The following is a 19,702-nucleotide window of genomic DNA, read 5'->3' as shown; positions in this document are numbered from 1 at the left end:
CCTCTTTAAAAGTTATCACTAGCCAGTCGCCCAGACTCCCTTCGTTCGTTTGGAACCGTCGAACCTTGCTTTCCTATAGTGGTTACACGTAATGAGTATGATAGAAAATATAAATTTATCGACACTTACTTTGGGTCTAGACGTTCAGCCCCTAGCTGACTCATCTAGACTGAGGTGCCAAGCTACAACTCCGAACTGATTCTACTTAGATTTGTTTGTTTAGCTCCTAGCTTACTTCACTTGGATTGGTCTGCCAAGCTTTAGCCCCCAACTTACTCTACTTGGTCTTGTCTGCCAAGCCTTCAGCTCACAGCTGGCTCCACTTGGACTTTGTTCACCTATCTCCCAGTTAGTACTTTTCTTGTTTGGTTCCTAACCAAGATATAGCTCATGCCTGATTCCCAATCACTAGCTCCACTAGGACTTAGATTTCACCATTTGTCAAGTAACCTGCTCTGCACACTTAATACAATTTGTTATATCATAACACACCTAATTTTAAACTTAGTCACACTAGTTCCCGGATTAAATGTTGTGCTCCCAGCACCAACATTTTCCTTAGAGTAGAGGGGAATCAAAGCCTACTAGTTTGTTTACTTGTTTACCCTTATTACTTTTGGTAGTGTTGTTCACTCACTTTTAGTTTTTGTTCCTGTAGTGGTAATTTCTTCAACAAACTTTTCTGCCCCGTTCTCTAAAAATTGCATTTTGTGTATTCTATTTGCGTCTGTTGTCCTTTCATCAAGGAGCGCTTGAGCTTCCAAAGAGTTAGGAGCCAAAGTAGATCATCTTTTATCTAATATATCGCCTTTGGATCTAAATATTTGTTTAACAACAATGGATGTAAATATTTGTTTAACAACAATGGATGACATCGGATAAGTTAGGATCTTCTTTGCTATGATAGAGATGAAAAGATAATTTTAGATCTTCTATGACCACCATCATAAATCATTAAAATTGGCTTGCTATTTGTTGTTTCATTGAAACTATAATCCATGTTTAATTTGTTCTCATAATAAAAGTTGTTTATGTGAGTTTTAAACTACTACTAGTACTTTTTATTTCAATTACATTATTACTGTCTGATCCATATTTAAACTTTAATCTTTGTAAATATCATATAAATTGATTCTAGTACTCTATAGTTTATACAACAAAAGCAGGATCATAATAAGAATCTTTAAATGGTTTTAAAACATCATAATTGATCGATATAATTGATTCAATTGAGCAAATGACACAGGAATAGAAAGGTTTGGTTTTACTTATGTGTCAGCGCAGTTGACAATATTGTGTCAATCGACTGAACATTGTCAAGTTGACTGATTATTGAGTCGAGTGAGGAGTCAACTCAACTAAAGAAACAAAAGGTTATTGTTGATTGTCTCTATTAAATAGTCAATTGGTGGTTCTTGCGTTGCCTAGATTTATTGTTATCATAACAAAAACGATTAATCTGCTGAGCAGGTGACTCATTGTCTCATAAGTCAACTATTGAAATAATTGAATGGTTAATATAGTTGAATGGTTAATATGGAACAATTAGTTGTTATAATGATTATTTCTAGAAGCTGTAGTGGAGAAAAATTGACTCAAGTAATGGGTAAAGTGGTTGCGCACGGGCGATTAGTCGATTGATTTTAAGTAGTTGAACCAAAATAATGTTAGTAATTAGCCCTAAGAGCCAATCATGAGATGATTAAGCCTGTTGGTTACTAATTGAGTTAGACTCAAATGAACCACTCATTGGATTGAGTCCAATCCGAATTAGACACATTGGATTAATGGGTTAGACTTATTGGGTTATTGGATTAATTGTTAATCCAATATAATAAACCCAACCCATTAAGAGGAATACAAAGAGACAAAAACCCTTGGTATTCATTAGATGAATATAAATAGGTTTTTGGATTTTATTTTTCATGAGATGAGAAAAGGTGTCTCTTGAGCTTCTCTCTTCTTCCTCCTTCCTCCTTGGCCGAATCTTCAAGCTTGGCCGAACCATACTTCTTGCTAGCACAAGAAGATGGTTCTTCTCTGAAGGCTTTGTTCGTGCAATGAACGAAGGATATGTTTGTGTGGCTACCATAGAGGCGCGGACGCTTGAACGCGCTGAGATCTGGATCCAAAGAAAAGGTTGCTGTCGGGATTGCGAAGGGCACACAACAAAGGTATAAACCTATTATGTAGCTTAGTATAGTTTTCAGAAATTGTTTCTTCCCTTCGCATGGATCTGCTGGATAAGAGGATTTAGTAATTTTTCCGCTGCGTTTCCGCGTCTTTGGCGCGCTAAATCCCAACAGTGGTATCATAGCCACTTGCGAAGGGCTATGCTAAGTTATTAGAATTTTTATATATGATATAGAAATTGCATGATAGAGTTTTCTATGATTAGAAAATTGTGACTTTCGGCCACACAAGACTCCCGGCCAGATTATGGGTCTCGGCCAGACTATGAGTCTTGGGTAGATTCTGAGTTTCGGCCAAATCTTGAGTCATGACCGAAAGTTGGTGTGTGACCAACTCGGCCAAATCTTGACTCTTGACCGAAAGTTGGTGTGTGACCAACAAGGTCTCGGCTAGAGTTGTTTTGTTTGGAACAAAACGAAGTTGGTGTGTGACCAATAAGGTCTCGGCTAGAGATGTTTTGTTTAGAATGAAATATAGTTGGTATTGTGGGTAGTAGGGCCTGCGTGTCGTGCCTTCATCCCTTTTATTCTTGTTGTAATTAGATTACACTCGAATGTAACTTGAGTTTCTTTAGATTTTGTAATGTACAAAATTAGAAAGAGTTATTCTTCTGGAAGACGGGTGAAAAGGAAGGAAGGACAACAACACACGACAACCAAGGAAGTGCTTGGAGAAGTGGCTTAGACCTAGGTTGACTTATCGCTCTTCTCATTGGCTTGAGAAGATCGTAGTTTATGGGGGCTATAACCATGTCACGTTTAAACTTGTGTATATGTTGATATATGCCATGATATACCATGATGTATGTGATGTATGTGTAGCTATCGTAATTAGGTCATTTACATATGTCTACCATAGCTTAGTACTCACTACTATCTCGATCATCTGTAGTCAGATTTGCCAAAGCAAAGTGGCTCGTTTTATCTTGGTAGAGTGCGACAGGACAATTGTGGTGCTCGACTATTGACCTTTGGATATGACTTAATTAAGTTACCTCAATTGGATTGAGAACTTAAAGACATATCTCATAAGATGTAAATCATATTATACTAATCTTGGGCGATTAGCCAAAGCTAACTCAAGATGAATTATAATATGGATTTCATAAGATGGGAAAACGAACAAACAGTGTTGTTCACCTAAGGATACAAGAGTTGCATAGGATGTAATTGGTAAACGTTGTCTACCTAAGTTATACTAAGTCTTGACGATTAGCCAAAGCTAACTCAAGATAAGGTATAATGTGGATCTTGTCCAATTGGTACACGTTGCCTACCTAATTTATACAAGTCTTGGGCGATTAGCCAAAGCTAACTCAAGATGAGGTATAATATGGATCTTGTCTCACTAGAATGTCTTTGCTTTTGAGCTTAGAGCTAGTAGTGACTTGTTTCTATCAAGCTTTAGAATTCAGTGGGAGAATCATTTAATTACAGGCCTAATTAAATGATCTGAGTATGATACTTCTCTGCATTTTATTGTTGTAGACCACCATGTCGTCTAGTAAGTAGAAGACACTATCTCTACGATTTGTCCTTGATAAGGACAAGCTCAATGGAGCTAATTTCCTGGACTGGTATAGGAACTTGAGAATAGTCCTCAAACAAGAACGGAAACTGTACGTCCTAGAGCAGCCTATTCCTGAAGCACCCCTTGCTACTGCCACTAGAGCTGATAGGGATGCTTATAAGAAGCATCAAGATGATGCATTAGATGTGTCATGCCTAATGCTCGCCATCATGAACTCTGAGCTTCAGAAGCAACATGAGAACATGGATGCTTATGATATGGTTGAACATCTTAGACAACTGTATCAACGACAAGCAAGGCATGAGAGATTTGAGATCTCCAAAGCACTGTTTCAAAGCAGAATGTAAGAAGGAAGTCCCGTTGGGCCATATGTGCTCAAAATGATCGGGAATGTGGAAAATCTACAAAGGTTGGGATTTCCACTTGGCCAAGAATTGGCCACTGATCTTATCTTGCAGTCGTTGCCTGATAGTTATAGTCAATTTGTCGTGAACTACAACATGAATGAAATTGACAAACCACTGCCTGAGATGTTGAGCATGTTGAGAACTGCTGAACTCAACCTTAAGAAGGCAAAGCCTGGTTCCATTTTGATGATGTCTAAGGGCAAAGGCAAGTGGAAGCCTAAAGATAAGGGTAGGACCCAAGCCAAAGGCAAGGGCAAGGCTCATGCACTGAAACCCAGAGGTGGGGATGCTAAGGAAGGAACCTGCTTCCAATGCGGTGAGACCGGCCATTGGAAGAGGAACTTCAGGGTGTATCTAGAGGAATTAAAAAGGAAGAGAAGTGAGACTTCTGCCTCAGGTATATATGTTATAGAAGTCAATCTATCTATTTCTTCTTCATGGGTATTAGATACCGGATGTGCATCTCACATTTGTACTAATATGCAGACGCTGAGAAATAGTAGATTATTGACAAAGGGCGAAGTGGACTTACGAGTAGGCAATGGTGCAATAGTTGCTGTCGTCGCTGTAGGGACCTATTATTTATCTTTGCCTACTGGGTTTGTTTTAGAACTTGAAGAGTGTTGTTATGTGCCTGCTTTAACCAAAAACATAATCTCTGTTTCTTGTTTAGACAAGAAAGGGTTCTCATTTATAATAAAGGACAAATGTTGTTCTATTTATTAAAATGACATGTTTTATTGTAGTGCACCTCTGATAAATGGACTCTATGTTCTAGACTTTGAAAACCCAATCTATAACATAAATATCAAGCGGTTCAAATCTAATGATCTGAACCAAACATATCTCTGGCATTGTCGCTTAGGTCACATAAATGAGAGTCGCATATCCCAACTCCATAAGGATGGACTTTTGGACTCATTTGATTTTGAATCATATGAGGTATGTGAATCTTGTCTTCGAGGCAAGATGACAAAGACTCCATTTAGTGGATATGACAAAAGGGATAATGATCTGTTAGAACTTATACATACTAATGTATGTGACCTTTTCAGAATAATAGCTAGAGGAGGCTATAATTACTTCATTACCTTCACTGATGATTTCAGTAGATACGACTATGTGTATCTGATGAGACATAAGTCAGAATCCTTTGAAAAGTTCAAACAATTCAAGAATGAAGTATAAAACCAACTTGGTAAGAGTATTAAGATGTTTCGATCAGATCGAGGTGGGGAATACCTTAGCCAAGAGTTTCATGACCATCTCGTTGAGTGTGAGATAATATCTCAACTTACTCCACCTGGAACACCACAATGGAAAGGTATATCAGAAAGGAAGAACCGTACCTTATTAGATATGGTACGATCGATGATGAGTCATACAAATCTTCCTACTTCCTTTTGGGGGCATGCTCTAGAGACAACCGCTTTCACACTTAACCGAGTTCCATCCAAGGCCATCATAAAGACACCATATACGATATGGACAGGAAGAGTCTCAATATGTCTTTTATGAAGATTTGGAGTTGTGAGGCATACGTTCGACGACAAGTCTCAGATAAACTAGGACCCAAATCGAATAAGTGCTACTTTGTTGGATATCCCAAGGAAACAAAGGGATATTACTTCTATAATCCCACACATGGCAAGGTGTTTGTTGCCAGAACTGATATATTTCTAGAAAGGGAATTGATTTCTAGAAAAACTAATGGGAGTGAAATCGATCTTAAAGAAGTTCAAGATACTAGCACTGACACCGTGATAGAAATTGAATAGGTACCACAAGATGTTGTGGATCGGGATCTTGTTACACCACAAGAAGTTGTGGAACAACAACGTTCCACAACCTGTTCAAGTAGCACATGCTCTACGCAGATCTGATAGGATTCGTCGTCAACGTGAGAGATATTTATTTCTCTTGTCTGACCATGGTGATGTAGAGCTTATTAGTCTCAATGAGCCTATATCTTATCAAGAAGCTGTACAGGCCCAGATTCTGAGAAATGACTAGAGGTCATGAGATCCGAGATGGAATCCATGTATACTTACCAAGTATGGACTTTGGTTGATTCACCTGAAGGGATCAAACCCATTGGGTGTAAGTGGGTCTTCAAGGTAAAGACTGACATGGATGGAAATATGCATACCTATAAAGGTAGATTGGTGGCTAAAGGATTCAAGCAGATTCATAGTATAGACTATGATGAAATCTTTTTACCAGTTGCGATGTTCAAGTCCATTCGGATCATGCTTGTTGTTGCTGCTTACTATGATTATGAGATCTGGCAGATGGATGTCAAAACCGCATTTCTTAATGGAAATCTACTCGAGGATGTGTACATGACACAACCTGAGGGTTTTGTAGACCCAGAGCATGCTGGAAAGGTTTGTAAGTTGCAAAGAGCCATTTATGAATTGAAACAAGCTTCTAGAAGTTGGAATCTTCGATTCGATGATGCAATCAAAACGTTTGGTTTCATTAAGAATGAAGATGAACCTTGTGTCTACAAGAAGGTTAGTGGGAGCACAGTCATCTTTCTCATATTGTGTGTAGATGACATACTTCTCATTGGAAATAATATCTCTACTCTTCAGTCAGTGAAGACTTGGCTTGGGAATTATTTTTCAATGAAAGACTTAGGTGAAGCAGCCTATATTTTAGGATTTAAGATCTATAGAGATAGATCTAAAGGTTGCTTGGCCTAAGCCAAAGTACGTACATTGACAAGGTGTTTAAACGTTTTGCCATGGAGAATTCCAAGAAAGGATTCCTGCATGTCACTTGCATTGAGTCTTTCGAAGACTCAATGTCCTTCTTCTAAGATAGAAAGGAACCGTATGGATCATATCCCTTATGCATCTTCTATAGGGTCGATCATGTACACCATGATTTGTACTCGCCCAGATGTCTCGTATGCGTTAAGTATGACGAGCAGATACCAGTCAGATCCAGGTGAAGGTCACTGGATAGCAGTCAAGAATATTCTTAAGTACTTGAGAAGGACTCAAGATTATTTCTTAATATTTAGAGGCAATGAAGAGCTTGCTGTAACGGGTTACAGTTGTTGCTGTAAAGGGTACAGCTGTTGCTGTAAAGGGTTACAGCTGTTGCTGTAAAGGGTTACAGTGGTGCAAGCTTCCAAATTGACAAGGACGATTCTAGATCATAGTTAGGGCATGTATTGTACTTAAATGGTGGTCTTAGGTATTGGATACTACAACGATTCCATCTCATTCGAGAGATCATCGATATATGAGATATGAGGATATGCAGAGAACCAAACAATGCTAACATTACAGATTCTTTGACCAATGTTTTGGCACTAAGAAAGCATGATGGTCAATCTAGGTCAATGAATATTAGATATCTTAGTGATTGACACTAGTGATATAAGGAGATTGTTAGTGTAAGCCCTAAGAGGCAATCAAGAGTTGATTGACTTAGGACATTTTGTATCATATTTCATTATTTCATTAGAAGGCAAAGGTTATGGTTATTATATTTACTTCAGTTCAGTGCCGAATGAATAAATATAATGTCCTTGGGTAGTAGGTTCTTATCTACAGTATATCAATTGGTTGAATTGATAGTGAGATATTTTAGATAACACTACTTTTAACTATTCCTATTCGAGCATTAATATATAAGGACAATATTAATGCGTTGAGACTAGCATGTAGGTCAACGGATGACTTGATCTCACAAGTCATGGATATAAGATATCATGTTGACACATGAGTATATATATTAGAGAATATATACTGAATGACCCGCCATGAGAATGTTTCATGGATCGTCGTATGAGTGTCTAGACATTCTCATGTGACTATTGGTATGAATAGTCTTTAGACCTGAAGTCACTACGGTTCCCTACATAAGGAGTTGTATACTTTGGTATCGTCAAACGTCACCCGTAACAGGATGGACTATAAAGTCGATCACTAGGTATGCAATGAATTATGCGGAGGGATGTGAGTGATGTAGATGAGATTTATCCCTTCCATATGACGGAAGCGATATCTGTGGGCCCCTTGATTAGTAGGACACAAGAAAGCATGGTCATACGTAAATGAGTCAATATGAGATATTGAACTTATTTGATAAGTGTGTCTACTTGGAGATCAAGAAACACAAAGATTGATAAGAGGATGATACAAATCTAGATATCAAGGATAGAGGGACTGAGTCATACAAGATAATAGCCACGGACAAGTTAGGTCGGATCTCGACTTTCTCGTCACTTGGGTAGCAATGATGCATTGCTAGATGTCACTCATTGTTTATGTATCGCAAATGTTGATTTGGATGCATTGCCAACATTACGAGACCCTATAGGGTCACACACAAAAGAACATATTGGTTTGGAGATGGGTATTTTAGTTTGACTAAAATACTAAGGATATTAAGAATAATGGGTAAATCCAAAGTGTTGGTGTCATCTTAGTGGTGATTGACACTAGTGCTAGTGGGAGATTGTTAGTAATTAGCCCAGAGCCAATTATGAGATGATTAGGCTTGTTGATTACTAATTGAGTTAGACTCAAATGAACCCACTCATTGGATTGAGTCCAATCCGAATTAGACACATTGGATTAATGAGTTAGACTCAATGGGTTAGACTTATTGGATTATTGGATTAATGATTAATCCAATTAAACCCAACCCATTAAGAGGAATACAAAGAGCAAAAACCCTTGGTATTCATTAAATGAATATAAATAGGTTTTTGGATTTTATTTTTCATGAGATGAGAAAAGGTGTCTCTTGAGCTTCTCTCTTCTTCCTCCTCCTTCCTCCTTGGCCGAATCTTCAAGCTTGGCCGAACCATACTTCTTGCTAGCACAAGAAGATGGTTCTTCTCCGAAGGCTTCGTTCGTGCGACGAACGAAGGATATGTTCGTGTGGATACCATAGAGGCGCGGACGCTTGAACGCACTGAGATCTGGATCAAAAAAAAGGTTGCTGTCGGGATTACGAAGGGCACGCAACAAAGGTATAAACCTATCATGTAGCTTAGTATAGTTTTAAGAAATTGTTTCTTCCCTTCGCATGGATCTGTTGGATAAGAGGATCTAGTAATTTTTCCGCTGCATTTCCACGTCTTTGGCGCGCTAGATCCCAACAAATAGATCAGATGATTCTAGAAGGAGCTTGAAGGCTTGGAAGAAGCCTATAAATGTAGGGTTGGTAGGCTACGAATGTACATCAATTGACAACATTGTTATGCTTCCAAAATCAAGTTCTTCTCTCATTGTACTTTCTTTATATTTAGCTTCTTGTAAACCAAGCTTTGCAAGAAATTTCTCCACCTTCTGAAAGATTCCAAGAAGGAGAAAATTAGCACCATTCAAGGAGTGACCTGATGAAAAGGCATTAGCTGTGCAGTCGTCTGGGAGTTTGCATTGCTATATTTTTTTAATTCTTTAACAGCTGTATTGTTTTGTTTTGTTTGTTTACTGTTATCTTGCTTATACTTTGTTCTTGTTGTGAACTAATATCTGTCTGAGATTAAGAAAAGGTCATTCCCCCACCCCACCCACCCACCTAACCTTCCCTCTTCAGTCCATAACATTGCAGGAAAGCACATTAAAAATTCAAAAAGACAATTTGGTTGTGCTAAAGTACTGCTCACTGCAGTGATCACTTAACAGTAGATAGATACGACTGTCTTGAGTTCGTTAAAGGATGATCTGGTCATGATCACTTTATAAGTTGAAGGAAAATAGACTACTAAGAATTTTATGACAAGGTAATTGTCCCCATCTGACAAGGTAATTGTCGCTAGGCTTGTATGACATTCTTTGCAAAACTAGTGATGATCTTGCTCTACCCATGGAGGTCTATTTTAGTGTGTCCTATCTTCATGAAGGTGTTATATTAAAGCATATTGTCCAAGATGCTTGTGTCAATGAGCAGTCTCTTCCCTAAGCAATTAGTTGTCTGATCAGGTTGTTAGGACCCTTGGTGGCCGGCTAGAAGGAGGTGAATAGCTTCTGCACAAAAACAAAACAAAAAAACCTTTCTCGGACTTATAACTTAATTAAAACACTTGCAATAACATAGAAATAATAATAAACTAAAACGACGAGGCTCAGCAAATTTACTTGGTTATAATCGGGGAAGTTATTAATCCAAGACAGATGAAAAAATGCACTAAAAGTCTCCTCTAGACGGAGAAGCCTCTTATAGCAATGAACACACAAAATCAGAAAGCTAAACAGAAACACAATTTCTCGTTGTTCTTAGCTTCTGGGAGCAGGACTGCTTATATAGCCTTGCTTGGGGCGCTTGGAACCGTTCAAGGCGCCTGGAATGAGATAGAAATCGATGGCCAACGCAACGTTCAAATGCCATGTTGATATGGATGAAATTTGGGTTCCGGGCGCCCGGAGTCCGGGCGCCTCGACCAGGCCCAGAAAAATCAGCCCCTTGTTGATTTTTTCGGTCCCGACCTCCTGCTTCGGTTCCGCTCGTATTGGTCAGGATCTTCTGCTCCGGTTCCGGTTTCGCTCGCTTGGGTGATTTCGGCCATCCGGAATAGGGTTCACCCGAACCCAACTTCCGACCTTCTCGAGCAAGCTTCCGCTCCGGCTTCTCGTCCCTCATAAATGCTACGCGCCTCCTTCTCGTCCGCCCGCATACTCTTCCACAGCATCTTGTCCCTCAGACGCACCGAGCCCGTCGGCTCTCTCCCGTGCCGCCCTTCTCGCTAGCTGCGTCTTTTGTTCAACTTCCTGTACTCCTAAGTTCCTGCACACTTAGATACAGGGTTAAACACAACAGGACTTAACTTGTTTAATCACATCAAAACTACCTTGGGGTATCAACAATCTCCCCCTTTTTGATGTGAGCAACCCAAGTTAAGTTAGGGTAAACCAACATAAAGTAAAAGAAATAAATTTTGCAATAAAGTGCAAAAATTTAAAAAAGTTTAAACTACCTACCCATAGATTTAATCTTCCCTTTTCTGTAAATAAGAAACATTAAGTTTTATAAAAAAATTTTCTAAGTAAAAAAAATATTTGAGTAACTATTTAAAACATTAATTACAATTAAATGTTTTATCAGTTAGTTAATTAAATATTTCATTTCATTAATTGATTTTCAGGCTGTGACGAGGTACTAAGCCTTCTTGGTTATTAGAGCAACAACCACCTTCTAGACAAATCCTTTTAAGAAAATCAAACATTTAATCTACTCTCTGAAAGCCCTAACTTTAAAGTTTTAATCCAAGAATGATTTTGGAACCCAATATAGGTTCCTTCCAACTGGGTTGATTAAAAATCTTTTAGGAATATATTTCTGAGAAATATTCCTAATTTGTTACTTGTGGTAATTAATGTATCAATTTAGACCATTAAATTTTCCAATACTTGTATTATATAAGCATGTATGATTTTTCAAGTTCTTTATTTCTTTTTGCAAAATATCATTTTCAATTTTATTTTTGTCAAATTCTTCTAATGGACAAGATTTGGCTAGAATTAATTTTAACCCTTGGTTTTCTTTTTCTATCTTACAACAATCCTTTGACAATAATTTAACAAACTTGAATAATTTATCGGGAGGTAGAGATCGTACCTGGCTTACCTTGTCGATCCCATTATCCGTAGCTCCACCTGAACTGCTGCTTTCTTCCGATGTAGCTTCCCCTCCATCGATGCTCTCGATGCTCATTTCGGACGAGCTTGCTTTGAGTTCGTTTTCTTGATGGCTTGCCATTAACATAAGTCCGGAGAAAGCCTCAATCTCTGATTCGGACGATGATTCGTCCTACGTTGCCTTTAACATCTTATACTTGTTAGATTGGACAGACTTTTGGTGTTTTCCTTTGTCCTTGTCCATGATCTTTAACTTAGGGCAGTTGTCTTTAACATGCCCTTCTTCGGTATAGTGGTAACATCTGATTGTTCGTTTCTTTCTACCCTACAGATGGTTAGATTTTCTAGTTTTAAATAATTTTTTAAATTTTTTTACCATCAACGCTGTTTCGTTGTCATCGAGAGAGGATTCTGAATCTTGTTCGTCTACCCTTGCCTTAAAGGCAACGTTGTGCTTCGGCTCCTTCGAATCTGCACATCTTGTTTTATGGATTTCAAAATTTGAAAATAACTCTTCTAAGGTAACAGATTCTAAGTCCTTAGAGATATAGTAGGCATCTACTAACGATGCCCATTTTGTATTTGTAGGGAATGCAGCGTACCTTAGCGAATCTCGGTTGCTTACTTTTTCTCCGAGATTCGAAAGTCTGGTGATGAACTCCTTGATCCTCGAGTGAAGATGTGCTATAGTTTCGTCTTCTTCTAATTGGACGTTGTTTTGATCTGGTTGCGAAGTAAGTCCCGTCTCGCAAGTTTCGTCTCCGAGGTTCCTTCGTGAAGTTCAGGAATTTTTCCTAGAGTTCCTTGGCGGACTCGTAAGCTCCGATCCGATTGACTTCTTGTGGCGGTAGGACGCTCAGCAGATGAAATTCTATTTTGCCATTTGCCATGAAGTCGGCTTGTTCTTTCTTCATCCATTGATACTTTTCCTTGCCCTCGGGTATTTCAAAACTAAATTCCATTATTAATAATAAATTGAAGTTTATTTTAAAAAATACCTCCATTCTCTTTTTCCAGCTTGCGAACTCTCCCTCGAACTTTGGTGGGTAGATGCTTGGTCCGGCCATCTCGTGTGCTTCGTTCGGCGGTTAGTCCTCCTGAAATGTACTGGCTCTGATACCACTTGTTAGGATCCTTGGTGGTTGGCTAGAGGGGGGATGAATAGCCCCTGCACAAAAATAAAACAAAAAGAACCTTTCTCAGACTTATAACTTAATTAAAACACTTGCATAAACATAGAAATAATAATAAATTAAAACGACGAGGCTTAGCAGATTTACTTGGTTACAACTGGGGAGGTTGTTAATCCAAGATAGATGAAAAAACGCACTAAAATTTCCTCTGGACGGAGAAGCCTCTTACAACAATGAACACACAGAATCAGAAAGCTAAACAGAAAAAGCGTATAAGTGTTGTTTCACAATTTCTCGTTGTTCTTAGCTTCTGGGAGCAGAGCTACTTATATAGCCCTGCTCGGGGAGCCTGGAAGCGTTCTAGGCGCCTGGAATGGGATAGAAATCTATCCCCAACGCAACGTTCAAATGTCACGTTGATATGGATGAAATTTGGGTTCCGGGCGCCCCGAATGGTTCTGGGCGCCCGGAGTCCGGGCGCCCCGACCAGGTCCTGGCACCCCGGGCAGAAAAATCAGCCGCTTGCTGATTTTTTCGATCCCAACCTCCGGCTTCGGTTCCGCTCGCATTGGTCAGGATCTTCCGCTTTGGCTCCGCTCGCTTGGGTGATTTCGGCCATCCGGAATAGGGCTCACCGGAACCCAACTTCCGGCCTTCTCGAGCAAGCTTCCGCTCCGACTTCTCGTCTCTCAGAAATGTCATGCGTCTCCTTCTCGTCCGCCCGTATACTCTTCCGCAGCACCTTTTTCCTCAGATGCATCTAGCCTGTCAGCTCTCTCCCGTGCCGTCATTCTCGCTAGCTGCGTTTTTTGCTCGACTTCCTGTGCTCCTAAGTTTCTGCACACTTAGACACAGGATTAAATACAATAGAAACTAACTTAACTTCTTTGATCACATCAAAACTACCTTGGAGTACCAACAGAGGCATCATGGTGATATGTTGTTTGACACTGTGTTCTCTTCCAAGAAAGTGAGTTTCTTTATTTGGGTGTCAGTCACATGCAAGGAAAATCAGGTTGGTGTTTTCTATGCATAAGCCTTGGCTTTCTTGCTTCTCAACCCACTTGTTGTCATGCCCCTAATAATCAAATCAATCCCTTTTTGCACACTTCCAAACTACCTCCTATTTCTTTGGCTCTTCTCTCTGTTTGAGATACCTCACTTCTATTGTCGTAGCTTTAGGACGTCATCCACCATGTTGTATCGGCTTGCTCTTGAGCTGAAGCTTTGCTTTCGAACATTCCAGTGTTGTCTCCCAGAGGCCTCTCATAAAGTGAGTGCAAGAGCTGAGATGGTTGTAAGGTAAACTTGAAGGCTGTTATCAACAACTCAAAATTTGAATTGTCTATTTGTCAGGTCGCATAATGAATCTTCTTACAGACCTTGTCAAAATTTCATCAATGTCTCCTTTAGAGACATTAAGTTATTAACACTAGCACTCTGGGCTATTTGGTAGATGATGGTGAAGTATGCCTCAAAACTATGAATCAACACCTTGAAGCTAATGATCTGTCCCACAGGCAGGCATTCACGCAAACCACTTGTGAGCAACTCCAATGGTCAAATAACTTTCTCTATAAGACCAGAGAGGCTGAATTCAATCCCCCATTAAATCTCAGTGTTGTCCACTGGGTCCTTCAGGTCAGAAACCCAGGTGACCTCAATCTCATATGCTTGTTGTCCTTTGAGATTCCATGCCCTGCTTAGCGCCTATCTGGTGCACCAATCTGTTAAAGTCTGGTCAATGAGACATCAACCGAGGACTAGGCCAAGGAAGGTCACTACCATACCCGAAATTATCTTGAAGTGGTTTAGGGCCAAGCTAATATTGGTTTCATGGGTCATGTTGATGCGTCTTAATGGTTCCAAGTTATACTCCTAACCTCCCAAGTTAGGTTTATAGCTCTACTGGGAAAGCTGTCTCTCTCTTGCTCTCATGGAAAGGCCTCTTTTCTGCTCCCAGGGGCTACTTATGGGCATTGAGATTTGTGTCCACGGATGTTGCCATGTGTCCAGGTTATAACACCAGCTCTAAGTTGCTTCACATTGAGGCTGCAAATAATGACATGCTGGGGTGATTGGTTTGCTCCCTCAAGAATGTTGAGCCACTATCAAGATTGCATGGTGGGATATGTGTCTAGCCCCTAATTGGCTCTCAGTCACGGTGGTAGAGTCACCCTGCATCAGTATTGATATCTCAAGATTAGATGAACTTCCTTCTTGATTGTACTTTGTAATTTCAACGTTCCCATCTCCTAGGGCTAAGGTAGACCATTTCACCTTTCGCAATTTGATTTCCAAGTGGCTTTTTCCAGTGGCATATGTTAAAACAATTATCTATATACACTGTCAATCTTTGAGCTCTTGGGTCGGAGAGATGGATCGCAAACCTACTACTCGCTTGCGTACCAGAGTTTGTAGATAGAGAGAAGATGGGTAGTGATCCTGTCTAAAAATAGCAGAGATGATGCGGTGGGCATGGTGGATCGGTGGTTGACTGAAAGAAGACTTTTGGCTCCACGGAGAAGCTTCCTTTCGGTCCTGCACACATTGAGATGAGCCAACAAAATGTCAGCGTCCAGAAACTAGGGAGGAGTCCCTGGTGAAGGCCCTCCGAAGCTGAAGTCAATACAAGTCCAGATGGGTGAATGAAGAACAGTAAAGAACGTGCGTGAAAGTATGTGTTGATATTCAAAGAACGTACCTTGCTCACGGAGAAGACCCCATTTATATACTACCTTTTATAACTTCCGTAATCATGAGGTGTCTGGTAGAGTTTATTGGGGTAATGGAGAAAGTACAACCTAGCCAATGTACAATAATTGTTCAAGGAATCTTTCATTTACCTATATGTATACATCTTTTATCGTTTAGAGTTTATGTCGTTGCTGAGGTCACTGAAGGAATATGCTATTATAGTGGTCGGTTGATGAGATACACGATAATCCTTGAAGAAGGTTCCAGTAAAATATTCTTTGATAGGTGGTTGCTATTCTGACAGGTTGTTAGGATTCTCTACTCATGTTGTCAGTTGGATATATCTCGGTCGGCCTATATGGTCGGCCACCTTTATATCTATCCTTGCATTAAGCTATTCAATTACGTTCTGCATAATATTAGCGACCCGTTCGGAAAATAATATGATGCATTGAGCGTGCTAGAAGTCCATTCAAGGAGCCACAAGATGAACTGTTCATGCCAAAAATCCATTTAGGGAATCAATATGAAGCTGAGTGCCTCAAGTCCGGGCGGCCCTTATTTTGGCTGGGCATGCATAGAGATATTTATGAGGCTAAGTGCCTTAAGCTCGACTAGCATTTATTTGACCGGGCATGCATGGAGAGATTTGTGAGAATTGGGAAGACTGACCATTATTTTGATTAGACCCACGACTGATGTATTGCAAGGTGGGTCATACATTCGAGCCGACCCATAAGGCCAGCCCTCTTTAAATCCGATCGAGCACGTTGTCTTTTCAGTTTAAGAGTGAAGCACTAAACCCACCGGCGTAAGGGTCGGTCGCCTTCTCACATCACTTGACTTTGACTATCACGTTGTTTTGACTTTGATTGTCACATCATCTTCGGGGTCCGCTCATTACAACTTGTATCACTTAGAAAGAAGACTGCTTTTCTCACTTAACTCTAGCTGAGCAGAGAGGAGTGCTGGCAGCCAGGTGGGGAGAAAGAGAAGCAAGAAGAGAAGTCAAGCTCATAGTCAAGTAAATGGAGTGACTGATTGGACTGTCGGGAGTGATGCAAGTGAGTGCAGGCAGATTGAGTGATTATACCTGTAACGCCCCGACCCAGGCGGGCCCCACCCGGACTGAACCAGGAACGCCACCAGAATTGCCCATCAGGTTGACGACTAGCTCCACAAATCATCGAAGGTCATTTCAACGTGCTTTGTCCTTACTCGCACGCACCCTGGAAAACTTTCCAGGAGGTCACCCATCCTCAGATTACTCCAAGCCAAGCACGCTTAACTTTGGAGTTCTTAAGTTTGGGCTTTCGAAAAAGAAAGTGCACCTTAGTGATATGGATAGTACCATCTAACCTTTTAAGCTCATACTTAACCAGAATCTCAGAACCGGGGTATTACAATCACCCCCACTTAAAGACATAACATCCTCGTTGTGTAACCACGAGTCGCACCACAAACAAATCCCATAATCTCCTTCGCTAGGTGGTGCCCTGGGTGCTCCTGCCACAGGCGCACTCACGGTCGCAAGGTTGCTCTGATATCATCTGTAACGCCCCGGCTCGGGCGGGCCCCACCTGGACCGAACTGGGAACACCACCAGAATTGCCCATCAGGTTGACGACTAGCTCCACAGACCACCGGAGGTCCTTTCAGCGTGCTTTGTCCTCATTCGCATGCACCATGGAAAACTTCCCAGGAGGTCATCCATCCTCAGATTTCTCCAAGCTAAGCACGCTTAACTTTGCAGTTCTTAAGTTTGGGCTTCCGAAAAGGAAGGTGTACCTTGGTAGTCATTTTCCATTATTGCATGTAGAGGTGTAATCGAGCCGACCCGAACTCTTGGATGTTTGAGTTTGACTCGTTTATAATCGAGCCGAGCTCGAGCTTTATTTAACGAATATATTCATGGCTCACGAGCTTATTCGAGCTTTTATCGAGCCTAAACGAACTTAATAAATATAAATTATAAATTTAAATATTCATTAAAAACTAAATTATATATTTTAAAAAAATTATAATATTCTTGTTAAAATTTATAATTTTATTCTAATAAATAAATTTAATATATTTGTCTATATTTTTCATAAGTAGAGTGTAAAATCTATAAATTCAATATCAAAACTATTATTTTTTTTATTTAACAGTTGATTTATGAACTTAACGAACATGTTCACGAGCTAACGAGCCGAATATTGTGAAGCTTGAGCTTGGTTTGTTTATCTTAACGAGCCTCATTAAACGAGCTCAAACGAACTTTTATTGAATTGAGCTTCGAATAGCTCATGAACGGCTTGGCTCATTTACACCCCTAATTGCATGTGGTCATTTGTGCAGATATCAAATATAACTAGGTAAATCCCGATCTCTAGCATGTGCTGGTGCCTCCTGTATACTGAATTTTTTTTATCATGTGGTGCTTGTAATCATATTTTCTCCACATTGTGATGTTGAACTGATATGTCTTTGTATGAACATTTAATATGAGAATCTCCTATTTCAAGAATTTCACTCTTGCATTTGCTATATTGTTTCTTGGCCCGATAGCTGGTAGACCCCATTGAAAACAGATACAAGGATAATGAAGCTAGAGCTCAAGCTACAAGAGAACTTTTGAAGTGCATTGTTGACTATAGAATGGCTGTATCTTCATCATCAACCTCTGAACGAGATGCTGTAAGTTTCAAAATTTTCATGTTTTAGGCCTTATATAGCTCCACGTTCGCATTGCACCCAGATATTAACAACAATCTTTTGTTCAGGTCATGAACGAATGTATTAAAGCTGAGCAGTGGCTGCAGGAGATGTCTCAACAACAGGATTCCTTACCTAAGAACACAGATCCAGTATTATGGTCGCATGAAATTTTGAAGATGAGGGAAGCCTTGGACATGTACCACTGCTCTTTTAATCTGTTTCCATTTTTGTTCTTTTAAAATTACAAATCTCACAAGTTTCCACATAGTTCATCTGCTAAGTTTGCAAGTTCTTGATGATATGTGGCAGGTTCTGTAGAAATGCCTTGAGACACAGAGGTTCTAAATCAAGAACTGAAGACTCCAGAGGCTCAGACTACTCCAGGCCCTCTCACAACGACAACTCCATGGTCGATTGATTGTCCACTGATTCTTTCATGTCATCCTTGCTTGCATCCTGCTGCTTCCACCATTTAAATCTATGTCAACACATTAGATTACAATATTCAAATCCCAGATACCAAGGTTTGAGAGATGCATTCAGTCTTCTCGACGGCAGCAGTTTTCTTCCCATGCGAACAACAGTTGCTGCTTTTGCATCATTCTCTGAAATGAATGAAATCAATATCATTTTGCTTGTATATTTTTTGCTGGCTCCTGCGCAAAGGAATGGCCTTGTAGAACTTTTTATAACTCATGATAGTCATCTTCCCATTGCTTGCCAAGCTGTGTAACAAAATTTATGCTCCTATCTCAATAGTTCTGGTTTCTATGTAAGGTTGGCTGCTAAATCCATTTCATAGCTAGGATGAACATATTCATTTAATAAATATGAATGATCTAATATATCAAGTATATAGGTATAGGTCTACCTAAGTAATCATGCAAGTGTAGAATGATTATTCTAATCTATAACTTTTTGAAGTGTATTAAATTCAGTTTTAGGAAAAGGATTAGTTTTACATAGTTGTCATCTTTTATCACATTAATCACAGTTCTTGATGTAGAGATGCTTCATTTTTTTTTAAAAAAAAATTCTTAGAGTGTGATGTATCAATTTATTTTTTAATCACATTAACGCTGTTCACATTGTTACATAAAATTAGGACATTTTTGTAGTTAAATCTATAATCAATATCATCTGAAATAATTGTCACATTCATCCATGATTATATATTTTACCTCAGTAGATGATAATGTAAAACAATATTATTTTTGCTTATTCTAGCTAACTAGGGAAGATATAATAAATTAGCATTCTCTATTAGTACATTTTATATTCAATTTGCAATTAGCATAATTAAAATATATCAAATTGAGTGCAGTCTTTAAAGACTAGATTAATAATATTGATGTTTCAAAATTCTTAAGGCCTACTTATTTACCTCTTGGATCAAAATATATAGGTCTATTAGTTTACCTTTTGGGATCATGGTTGG

General features: G+C 39.5%; 1 protein-coding gene across 1 annotated transcript in view; it reads left to right on the top strand.

Moving 5' to 3' along the window:
- Window positions 1-19,150, top strand: part of LOC122026313 (heat shock 70 kDa protein 16-like) — an 88,661-nt gene extending 69,511 nt beyond the window's left edge. Inside the window, exons 7-9 of the mRNA XM_042584985.1 lie at window positions 18,115-18,243; window positions 18,330-18,460; window positions 18,574-19,150. Coding sequence (XP_042440919.1) covers window positions 18,115-18,243; window positions 18,330-18,460; window positions 18,574-18,682 — 369 coding nt within the window. The 3' untranslated portion in view covers window positions 18,683-19,150. The remainder of the gene's footprint in view (window positions 1-18,114; window positions 18,244-18,329; window positions 18,461-18,573) is intronic.
- The last annotated feature ends 552 nt before the right edge of the window (window positions 19,151-19,702 follow it).

This window comes from Zingiber officinale, chromosome 1A (assembly GCF_018446385.1).
Source record: "Zingiber officinale cultivar Zhangliang chromosome 1A, Zo_v1.1, whole genome shotgun sequence".
Taxonomy (NCBI): Eukaryota; Viridiplantae; Streptophyta; class Magnoliopsida; order Zingiberales; family Zingiberaceae; genus Zingiber; species Zingiber officinale.
This window is presented reverse-complemented; position numbering and strand designations above follow the sequence as displayed.